This window comes from Melopsittacus undulatus, chromosome 17 (assembly GCF_012275295.1).
Source record: "Melopsittacus undulatus isolate bMelUnd1 chromosome 17, bMelUnd1.mat.Z, whole genome shotgun sequence".
Classification (NCBI taxonomy): Eukaryota; Metazoa; Chordata; class Aves; order Psittaciformes; family Psittaculidae; genus Melopsittacus; species Melopsittacus undulatus.
In genome coordinates this window covers 455,906-466,335 of record NC_047543.1, presented here as the reverse complement: position 1 = coordinate 466,335, position 10,430 = coordinate 455,906, and the positions used below count along the sequence as shown (strand labels likewise).

At 61.7% G+C, this 10,430-nt stretch overlaps 2 protein-coding genes across 6 annotated transcripts in view; one reads left to right on the top strand and one right to left on the bottom strand.

The window, feature by feature from the left end:
• The first annotated feature begins 77 nt into the window (after positions 1-77).
• Positions 78-1,924, top strand: NKIRAS2 (NFKB inhibitor interacting Ras like 2). 2 transcript variants are annotated; one of them, XM_034070008.1, is made up of 3 exons: positions 78-253; positions 345-586; positions 845-1,924. In XM_034070008.1, the coding sequence occupies exons 1-3, from the start codon at positions 160-162 to the stop codon at positions 1,082-1,084; spliced, it is 576 nt and encodes a 191-aa protein (XP_033925899.1). In that variant the 5' UTR covers positions 78-159; the 3' UTR covers positions 1,085-1,924. The 2 variants fall into 2 exon arrangements, with proteins under 2 accessions (XP_033925899.1, XP_033925900.1); XM_034070009.1 differs by having other exon boundaries at positions 820-959.
• Positions 1,925-2,037: 113 nt separating this feature from the next.
• ZNF385C (zinc finger protein 385C) overlaps positions 2,038-10,430 on the bottom strand; it is a 57,130-nt gene continuing 48,737 nt past the window's right edge. For 3 of the 4 annotated variants that reach the window (XM_034070007.1, XM_034070005.1, XM_034070006.1), the window contains 6 exons: positions 9,453-9,563; positions 7,991-8,129; positions 7,211-7,528; positions 5,636-5,823; positions 5,333-5,446; positions 2,038-4,782 (listed from right to left, as the gene is read on the bottom strand). In XM_034070007.1, coding sequence (XP_033925898.1) covers positions 4,564-4,782; positions 5,333-5,446; positions 5,636-5,823; positions 7,211-7,528; positions 7,991-8,129; positions 9,453-9,563 — 1,089 coding nt within the window. In that variant the 3' untranslated portion in view covers positions 2,038-4,563. The remainder of the gene's footprint in view (positions 4,783-5,332; positions 5,447-5,635; positions 5,824-7,210; positions 7,529-7,990; positions 8,130-9,452; positions 9,564-10,430) is intronic. The other variant, XM_034070004.1, reaches the window with a different exon arrangement.

Sequence of the window (10,430 nt, the reverse complement as noted above, 5' to 3'; positions counted from 1 at the left end):
GGTTTGCGCGCACCGGGGCCCGGTGGGTCCGCCCGTCCGCAGGGGGGCGCTGCGGCCCGGCCCGGTCCCCGGGACCCTCCCTCCGCCGCCGCCGCCTCCGTAGGCCCCAGGCCGGGCCGGGAGCGCTCGGCCCCGCAGCCGGACCCTGCCGGGGCCGGGATGGGGAAGAGCTGCAAGGTGGTTGTGTGCGGGCAGGCCTCGGTGGGGAAAACCTCCATCCTGGAGCAGCTGCTGTACGGGAACCATGTGGTCGGTGAGTCCGCGGGGAGGGGGGGGGGGTACCGGTACCGGTACCGGCAGGTGTCGGGGCTGTGCCCCACGGCCCCTGCCCGCATCCCCGGCAGGCTCCGACATGATCGAGACCCAGGAGGACATCTACGTGGGCTCCATCGAGACGGACCGCGGCGTGCGGGAGCAGGTCCGCTTCTATGACACGCGGGGCCTGCGGGACGGGCTGGAGCTGCCCAAGCACTGCTTCTCCTGCACCGACGGCTTCGTGCTGGTGTACAGCACCGACAGCAGGGAGTCCTTCCGGAGGGTGGAGCTGCTCAAGAAGGAGATCGACAAGTCCAAAGACAAGAAGGAGGTGAGGGCACCACAGGGACTGCTGCTGGTCACAGCCATGGGGGCCCTGGGCTCGGCTGCTGGCCTGGGATGCTTCTCAACAGGGCCTTCTGCTATGGGCTGGTTTGGGATGCGGCCCCCGAACAGGAGGGGAAGGTGCCAGGTGGGAGATGGGGTTGAAAGGAGCTTGGCATGGAGCAGGGATTGACTGCAGGGCCTGACAGCTCCGTTGAGCTCTGCCTTTGGTGCCTGCAGGGCTTCTTTCCCCCGTTCTGAACAGGTCACCATCGTGGTGCTGGGCAACAAGTGTGACCTGCAGGAGCAGCGCCGCGTGGACCACGACACAGCCCAGCACTGGGCCAAGGGCGAGAAGGTGAAGCTGTGGGAGGTGTCTGTGGCTGACCGGCGCACGCTGATCGAGCCCTTCATCTACCTGGCCAGTAAGATGACGCAGCCACAGAGCAAGTCTGCCTTTCCCCTGAGCCGCAAGAACAAGGGCAGTGGGTCCATGGATGGCTGAGCCTTGGTTTCCCTTCACTGCCGCTGTCACCTCCTCTCCTTCACCCCCTGCTTCCCTTCCACATCCCTGCTGCTGAGCCTGCGTGGTGTCACGGAGCCTGCGGGCGCAGTGGCACAAGGAACATGCACCCCCAGGCTGGGGATGGCCTTTGAGGATGAGAGAGGAGCCATCTCCCTGCTCTCTGCACATCCCTCCCATGCAGATCTTGGGAGCAGCCCAGGAAAGCCGGGCTGCACGGAGGGATGCTCCATAGGCTGCTGAGGGAGCAGAGCACGGCGCTGGCCGGCAGGTGGGGATCGCAGCCGGCCTGAGGACACAGTTCTCTCTTGAGCTGCTCCGGTTTGTTTCACCCACACCATGTGAGCAGAGCCCGTTTGCTGGCCCTGCCTCCGGCTCCCCCCCAGCCAGCTCTGTGGTGTCCCCCGGCTGTTTGCCACTTACCCGGCAGTGCCCACTGCTCCTTTACGTGCAGGACCTCAGTCATCCTGCCCAGTGAGCGCCCAGTGCAGGGCAAGATGCTGTTCCCGATGGCAGGTGCCCACATCCACCACACTGCACACTGGGTGCAGGCTCAGTCATGACCTAGGCAAAGCTGGGACTGTGCTTTGCCTGCACACCCTGGTGCTTGGGGCTCTCACTGCCCATCCCTCACGGTGCTCACTCACCTCAGAACCACCACAAGACAAGGCAAAGGGGTCCTGGTCCTGCCCAGCAACACGTGTTCCCTTCAGCGAGTGTGGATGTAGGTTAAAGCCAAGGACAAGAGCACGCTGGCTTGTTTGTACTTGTTCCTTTTATTGACTGAGTAACACAATAAACCATGAGCTTCAGTTATCAAAATATTTTCCTTTTTTTTCCCCAACAGTTATAGTACATCAAAAAAATATACAATGAACATTACAGGAGGGGTACTGGCCAAGTCCCTAGAGTCTGCTTATTCCATGTTTTTTGGGGGGGGGGGGTTGGTTTGTTTGAATCAAACTGTTCACATCACTCCAAGGTTATGTACAGAGGGGCACACGGTATCGAGCGCTATGGACTATGCCCTACAACCTAGTACAGCATATGCTAAGTCAAAGGCAGTAAATGCTTTGGATAGCACAGGAGCAGGGGGCTGGGGGGCCTGGGACATGGTAGAAGGGGGGGGGTTCTCATTGCAGTATTATTGTTATTAGAAGGAATGGCTTTCAAGGGTTAAAGTGCCAAGTAGAGGAGTGTACCAGGACTCCACTGGTGGGGGGTGACTGAGCAGCTGCTGCTGGCTCCAGCACAGGCCTTTTAGAGAACAAAACGCAGGGGAACGACCCCCCCCCCCCCAGTGTCCAATGGCTCCTGCAGGCTGGAGCGGGGCTGCTCCCAGCTCCTGAGGCTGGAGGGCACCGATGGGGCCCCCTCTGCTGCAGGCAGGTGAGCAGGGGAGGGCTGGAGCCACGGGCTGCTTGGCACTGCCATGCACTGGGAGCTGTGTCCTCCCTCCTGCCCCATGGCGTGTGGGCTGCACGTGTCCCTGGGGCTGTGCGACCACCTCCTGTCCCTGCTGAGGCCTCTGCTGCTGGAGCCTTCCTCGAGCCACATCTCCCATCACCGCTGCAGGAGCTCGTGGTTGGCTCTACCCCCAACCTTCCATTCAAGCTCGCTCTTCTCTGGTGCCCTCTCCACTCTCCTCCTCCTCTGGTGTGGAGCTGTCCTGAGAGATGAATCCATACCCAGGGGCTCCCCCGTGCTCCTGTCCTCTGTGGCTGGGTGCGGTGGCACCAAGGCTCAGTGCTGCCCATGGCAGATGCAGGTGCACAGCTCCGTGCTCCGTGCAAGCCTCCTGCCCTTGTGCAAAGCTCCAGCTCTGGGCAGCAGCAGCATTTCAGCCCCTTGGGTTACCCGTTGGCTGCTTCCCATTCACTTCCCATCGCCAGGAGCATCAGTGGAGGAAAAATCCTGAAATCCAGACATTGCTCCTGGCCAAGGTGTTGGATGTGCTTCCTGTGCCTGTGGATTCCCAGGTGCACAGACCCACCTGCCTCTTCCCATGGGGCCACAGCAGAGACCTGACCCATCACCCGGGGCCAGGGCACGGAGAGGGAATCACCTGCACGGAGCTGCATCGGGTGGTTCTGCTCTGGGTGCACAGTCAGCATCAGCACCAAGGTAAGCGCAGAGCGAGGGCGAGCTGCTCCCCTGCATTGCATAGATCGGGTGGGTTTCACTCCAGCCTTGGGGCTGTTTGGGTTGCAACTTTCCTGCATATTTCCATTTGCAGCAGCGTGCCAGGAACCCGGAGCCGCAGGTCCAGCTCCAAACCACGTCACCGCTGGGCTTTGTGAGCACAGTGAAAAGCAGAGCTACGGCTCAGGGGTCCCTCCGGAGCCCAGATTCCTGCAGGCTACGATGGGAGCATCACCGGGTGCCGCCTGCTCCTTTGTACCTGATTGTCCGGGCTGCTGGGGACAGCTTGGGGTTTGGGAATCATCTGTAACTCCCTGGAAGCTCCTAATGGGAACGGGGTTGGAAGGCAGCAGCGTTGCCTTTCACTGGAGAACCAAAAGTGCTTTAGGGACATTCACTCAGCCTCACAGCATCTCCCGGGAGGTAGGGGCAGGGCAAAGAGCTGGTGCTGAGCACAGGGACCCGCACGCACTCTGGGCTTCCCGGGGCCGGGCAATGTGCTTTCCAAGGGATGAGGCACCGGCCCTGGGCTTCAGCTATTGCTCTTGGAGTGAAGATACGGGCAGTGGAGCCGGTGCCCTCCACAGCGATGGCTCTTTGGCTGGTGGGATGTGGAGTTTGGGGTCTAGGAGGCTGGTGGGCATCACAGAACCCCCCCAGCCAGCACAGGCAAGTGCAGGGCTGGTGAGGGCACAGCCAGTCCGGCCCGAGGGGGAACTTCCAACTTCCCACTTGTGCTGGGATGTTCCATCCAGTCAGAGCTGGGCTGAGGCTGCCCTCGCAGCTCCCTTCCTGCTGGGCTGGCCAGAGGGATGCTTCCCCGCGCAGGGACCAGCCGGCTCCTCTTCCAGTCTGGTAACTGGGAGGGGGATGAACAAGAAGCCATCGAGCCCCTTGGCCACGCAATGGTCCTGGTGACCCGGGCACCCTCCTCTCCTTGTGCTCAGCCCTGCGAGGGGCTCTGTTGCGCACCAGCACGGGCAGGGCAGAGCGGGGACGCGCGGTGGGGCTGGCTGGGCTCTGCCGGGGCATCGGCTCCCGCAGGAGCGCACGGGAAGCGGAGGAGAAGCCGGGGTTGGTGCCTACGACTACGGTTTCCCACCAGCTGGAAGCGCAGCGATGGACCCGGGGCAGCCCCGCAGCGCAGCGACGGACCCGGGGCAGCCCCGCAGCGCAGCGACGGTCCCGGGGCAGCCCCGCAGCGCAGAGACGGACCCGGGGCAGCCCCGCAGCGCAGCGACGGTCCCGGGGCAGCCCCGCAGCGCAGCGACGGACCCGGGGCAGCCCCGCAGCGCAGCGACGGACCCGCAGCGGCGGCTTCAGTAGGGAGCGAACACGATGGGACCGGGCGTGGGGCGGACGTGAGCCGGCGGCGTTCGGAAGAGCGCTGGGCCGAGCAGCGGCGCTTGGAAGAGCGCGGTGGCGGCCGCGGGGCGCAGCGGCAGCGGCCCGGGCAGGGCGCAGACGGCGGCCAGAGGGCCGGGCAGGAAACGCGTTGCCAACGTCTTGGTGAGGTGCTTCTGCAGAGCCAGCTTGGACTGCGGGGACGGAGCGGACACCGTGAGCCCCCCCCGGCCCCACCGCTGCCCTCAGCCTCTGCAGGGAGCGCAGCCCCTGCCCCAGCCCCAGCCCTTGGCTCGGCTGCTCAGGGGTCAGCGCACACTGGGATGCCCCCAGTTGTGGCCCTGGGAAGGTCCCCAGCCCCATGCCGCTGGCTCAGGGACCTGTCCTGGCCTTTGCACAGGACGGGCTCTTCCCTGCATCAGTGTTTTCCTGGCGCCCTGACTTCTGCTAAGATCTGCATCTCTGCAAGCCAACGCTTGGGCTTGGTTTAACTGAGCTGTGCCAGCACCCAGCCAGGAGCTGTGGAACAGGGGCAAGAACCACACGTGCTGCTGCCAGAGGGCTCCCAGGCTGTTCCTAAGCTTCCCTTTCCCACCCCTACAGCCCTCCCCAAGGGGAGCAGCTTAGATGTGATCATGGGAACTGAGGCTTTAGGAAAAGCAGCCCCTCTGTCCCTTATTGCAAGCGATGACAACCGATGCTTCAGAGAGCAAACCAAGCAGGTCACTGCAGGGAGACAGATACCTTGAGAATACTCACTGCGAGGGCAGCATTCTTCTGCAGCTTGTTATAGGGGCTGTACTTGGGCTTGGGTGGCTTCCCTGCCAGCCTGTCTTTGTGCCTCCGGCTGCTCATGTGCTGGGAGAGGAAAACAACCGGATCACCCAGAGCCAGGATGAGGGCAGACCTATGGCACTGCATGGGACCCACAGGGGATACCCATCACCTTGCTAAGGACAGTGAGGAAGCCACCCCAGAGCCCTGGGGTCTTCACCCTGCACCCCCCTATTCCCACGGGAAAGGCTCATCCAGGCCTGGCATCCTCACCTGTTTGAGCTGCGTCTCCGAATTGACGTAGATCTCACACACTTGGCAGTGAAACGCCTTGTTCTGGATGTTGATGCTGCCCTTGTTCCCGATCCGCTTGGACTTGTGCCCTGCCCGGGAGAGGAGCTTGCCTCGGCCTCGCCGCATCTGGGCGCCGTGACCCTCCAGCATGGACTTGTGCTTGGCACCTGGGTGGCAGAGGGGACACTCGGCAAACCCTGACCTGGCAAACAAACCCGAGTGCCCCATAGGTGCCCCCCAACCACCCCACCCCACAGCGCTGCCCCCTCCGGAGGGACCCCAGTGCCCCCCAACCTGTCCCCAGCAGCACCTGCAGGCAGAGGAGCCTGGACTCGTGCTGGGGATGCAGCATTCCCAACCCCTGCCAGGCTCCATAGCCAGCTGCGCTCCGCAGGCAGCCCAGGGATGCTCCACTTCCCAGAGACCCCCTCCAATGCCAGACCTTTGGGAAGCTGCTCTGTGGAGCGTGTGCTGGAGCCTGGCGCCTGTCCCCGGGCGTTAGCACAGGCTGGAGCTGTCACCCACTGTGCTGCAGCATCTGAGCTGCGCCCAAGGTCAGAGAGGATCCGGCTGCAGAGCCAGGAATAGCTCGGCGGGGTGATGGGAAGTGGGGAAGGAGGGACCTGAGCTCCCCACATGCCATGGACGGGGCGCGCTGTCCTGGGAGGGCAGCAAAGGGCTGTGTAATTCAAGCCTCCGCTAATTCATCCTATTTCTCAAGGCGTTAAGCAGGGAGCCCGGGTGCAGGGGATGGATGCGGAGCAGCTCAGCCCCGAAAACTGCTTCTTTGCTTGTTCTTTTCCCCAAATCAGCTCCTGAAGTCGTAACTGGAGCTGACAAAAGCAAAGGGCACGTCTGCAGCTAAGCCATGGCGTGTCCTGAGCTGACCCCAGTGCTCGGTGCTGCTGCCGTCCACAGGGAGGGCATGGGAGCTGGTCCCCACTCTGTGTGACCTGGGGGACAGGAAGCTCTTCCCTTTACAGCTGTGGTGCCCCCCTTGTGTAGCATCCTCGGGGAAAGGGGGGAGCTGGCACCAGAGACCCCATTGGGGTTGCTGCCTCCCATCACTATCCCCTGGGGGGGGGGGGGGGGCTTGGGCATCCCCAAGCTTCAGGGGTCCCTGTAAACCCAGGAGCCATCGCTTGCTGCTGGGCTCTGAAGTGTGCTCGGATCCCCAAGGGGCTTCTCAAACCGACCATGAGCTCAAAGCACTGCTTTGGGGTTACCCTGCGTCTGGAAGCGGCACCGGCACTCCGGTTCCTGTCAGCCTCAAGCCAGGCTGCAATGGAATATAAAGCAGCCTCCAATCACTTGATTAAAGGTATCTGAAAATGCCTTTAATTAAGAGCCGTGAACAATAAGAGAGTGTTTGACCTTGCTACAACTCACCCCATGAGCCCCCCCCGTGCAGGTAAAACCCCCCCACTTCTCCTTGCAAGCGCCTTCATTGACCCTTGCTAATTGAAGCAATGTTCATTAACGCTTGCTGTGTGTGGTGATATGGGGGGGGGCAGGATGGAGCTGGGGTCCCCTGCACACAGGCGATGCCCTTACCGGTGTTGTGAGCCTCCAGCTGGGACAGGGAGTTGACGGTCACCTTGCACGTGGGGCAGTACAGATGCTGTTTGCTCTTCTTGCCCTCGCTCTCAGGGGCTGAGCTGCCACTGCTGCTGCCTGATTCCGCTGCCTGCACCTCGGTGCCCGGGGAGGTCACGCTCGTGGTGTCCGAGGTGGCCTCCGACAGCTCCGAGGCCGGGGGGGACCCCAATGGGGCGATGGTGCCCGGCAGCTCCGACGGCGACTCCTCGGTGCTGGGGGTCAGCCCCAGGGAGCTGCACTCACCCTCGGGCTCCGGCAGCCCGTTGGCTTGGGCTGGGCAGGGAAAAGGGACATTATGGACAGGAAGGGAACGTGCTCTGAGCCCCAATGGGTTTTCTGGGTTTCAAAGAGCATCCCTGTGCTCCCAAAACCACCTCCGGCACCATCTGCTCATTCAAGGATGGCTCTTCCCAAGGTGCCTCCTGTTACTGCTTTCATGTGGCAGCCGGGCTCAGCACAGGACCCTGGGTGCAGGGGGAATGTGGCTCTCACCAGCCCCATCCCTGCCCTAGGGATGTGCGAGCCCTCAGGGCACAGGCAGGGAATGGTCTCTCCTGCAGCATCTAAAACACCTCCCACAGTGGAGAAGCACCCACAGGACCATGAGCTGCTGGGGCTCCAGGGATGCATTTTCCACCCCATCCCCATGAGCTGTCCCCAAGCCAGGGATGCCAGCACAAAAGCTCCTTTATCAACACTCACGGTGCCATTTGTGCCGCACTAATGCCCACATACCCGTGCTGCCGGGCTCCCCGCTGCCCTCGGGGCTGGGGGCCAGATCAGCCCCCATCACCTTCTGCTTGTTCTTCATGGCCTCGATGGCTTTCAGCCTCCGCGCGTGCTTGTGGCCCTTGTAGTGGGCTTCTGCCTGGTTCTGGGAGGGAGAGCCGAGAGGGACACATCAGGACACACAGATGGATGCTGGCATGTGTTACCACCTCCCCTTGCTGACATCCACTGGGGTGTTTTCCACCCGCTGTAAGCACACCAGCACTGGGGCCGAGGCATCACTTTGCGGAGGCATCACCGCATCATGCGGCGGAGATAAGGATGCGGTGAAATGTGTCAAGCCGCTTCTAAAAGCGTCTCCCCGGCACAATTGATGCCTTCAGACACATCCAGTGAACTGCTGGCTGTAAAAATAACCCAAGAAAGTAGGCTGGGGGGGGGGGCTGTGTCTCCCATTGGACCCCAATGGGTGTCTGACATGGGATTTGCAGTCACAGCCTCCTTTGCTGCGTAACGAAGCACACGTCGATGGGTTCGTGCCTGTGCCAAGCAGATAAAGATGAGCACAAAAGGAAATCACCCAAACGCTGTCCCCGGAGCAGCCCCATTCTGCTGTTTGTGGGATGGAGATTCGGGATGAATTCAACCCCTGAACCACTGAGCAGTGTGGATTAATATGCACGGTGTCCTTGGAGGCCGGCTGAGGCTTCCCATGCAGGGTGGGAAGATGCATCCCTTCCCTCCCCCCACAGCTTTCCAAGGGCTGGGAATGGTGTCAGGGATGCGCTGGGCGCATGGGAAAGGGAAAGCAAAAGGCCCATCAGAGCATGGGGCCTCATTAGCAAACACAATGAACGGGGTTGGGGCTGCAGCTGAAGTGGGTCACTGGCACCACACAGGATCCCAAGGGGAGCATGAGGGTCCCTGGGGGGAACATGGCTCCATCCTACCTCATGGGAGCAGATGGGTTTGCACCAGGACAAGCAGGACCAGTCCAGGTGAAGGGCTCCAAGGCACTGCCCATTCAGAGGAGGCTTCTGCTGTTCCAGCCCCGCTGCCTGCAAGCCCCATCCCTCTCCTGCTCCCTTTCAAACCTCTTTATCAGTTCCCCACAAACGATCAGCTGTGCTCAATTCATTACCACGGGGATCAATGGATGCTTCCTCCCTCCCCTCTACAAGGTGCTTGATTTACTTGGATAAATGGCTGTGAGTTAAAACCCAAACCACCTGCCACAACAGAGCTCTGGGAAGCCAAGGTTTGCATTCAGCTCCCAAGGACCAGATACGACTGCAGGGGCTGATAAAGCAGCTTAAGCACAAACAGTGAGGCCAAGGCAGGAGGGGACAAAAGGACACGGAGCAGAAAGAACCAGCGAGGCAAAGAGGGGAGTGCCTGTGCCCATGGGATGGGGATGTCAGCGGGCAGAGCTCCTGCACCATGGGATGCTCCTGTGGGTACCACTCACGGCAGAGTTGAAGCGCAGGTGGCAGATGTTGCAGGAGATGAACTGCTTCTTCTTGAGCGGCGCGGGCACCCCAAACGTGTGGCTGATCACTGCCTTCTGCACCGGGTCCATCTGCAAGGGAGCGAGGGCTGCATGGGTGGTGATGGCTACCCCGGCACGGTGCACTGGTGATGCCCCGTGCCATAAACACCAGCAGAGCTCCCCTTTGGAGGGAGCGTTGGGGCTGCCTTGGGGCCTGTGTGTGTCCTTTCTAACCCATCCCTGGATAAACCCAAACTGCAGGGACCAAATGCTTGCTGTGGCCTGGTGGGGGACGAGGCTGCTGCAGGGGCTGCAGCCTCACCGAGCTCCCCTGCGTGTCCCCGCATCCCTCTCCCCCATCACAGACACTGGTGGCACTGGTGACAAATTACTGAGCCCCTGTCACTGCCCTTGAGCTGCCAATGCAGGAGCAGAACCCACTGAAACAGGGCAGAGGAGATCAAGGTGAGCACCCAGGAAGCCTCCACGTGCCCATCACCAGGGAGCTGAATATCCCTGTGCAAAGCCGAAGGCACAAGCACAGCCATGGGTGCATGGTCCTTGCTCATGGGCAATGCAAACACCGGGGCCAGGGCAGGAGGGACAAGGTCCCCACAGCCACGGGTGCTGCTCGCCCACTGCACCGTGCCCTGCTCCCCCTCGGGTACACACTTTGCCTGTGAGGCTGCTGCAGCCCTGGTACCCCATGGGGCAGGAGTGCATCACCCAACACGAGCTGCATCGTCCCCATGCAGGGGCTGCAGGCGAGGCGGATGCGTGCAGGCTGATGAGCTGCTGCCAGCCCCTGGATCCTCTGCCCCTCTCCAGGGCTCAGCCTCATTCCTCAGCCCCAGCAGCAAACTTGCTCCCAAAGCCATGATTGTTTCAAACCAAATGCAGTTATTAAGGGAGGGAGGGGAATAAGAATAACCTCTTTGTCTGAGCGGGGCTATAATC

What these genes read in the sequence shown, in the direction of transcription:
- NKIRAS2 (XM_034070008.1), top strand. Translation starts at nt 160, where the DNA reads ATGGGGAAGAGCTGCAAGGTGGTTGTGTGCGGGCAGGCCTCGGTGGGG. An exon ending in GTACGGGAACCATGTGGTCG is followed by an intron (nt 254 to 344) that starts GTGAGTCCGCGG and finishes CATCCCCGGCAG; the next exon opens with GCTCCGACATGATCGAGACC. An exon ending in AGTCCAAAGACAAGAAGGAG is followed by an intron (nt 587 to 844) that starts GTGAGGGCACCA and finishes CGTTCTGAACAG; the next exon opens with GTCACCATCGTGGTGCTGGG.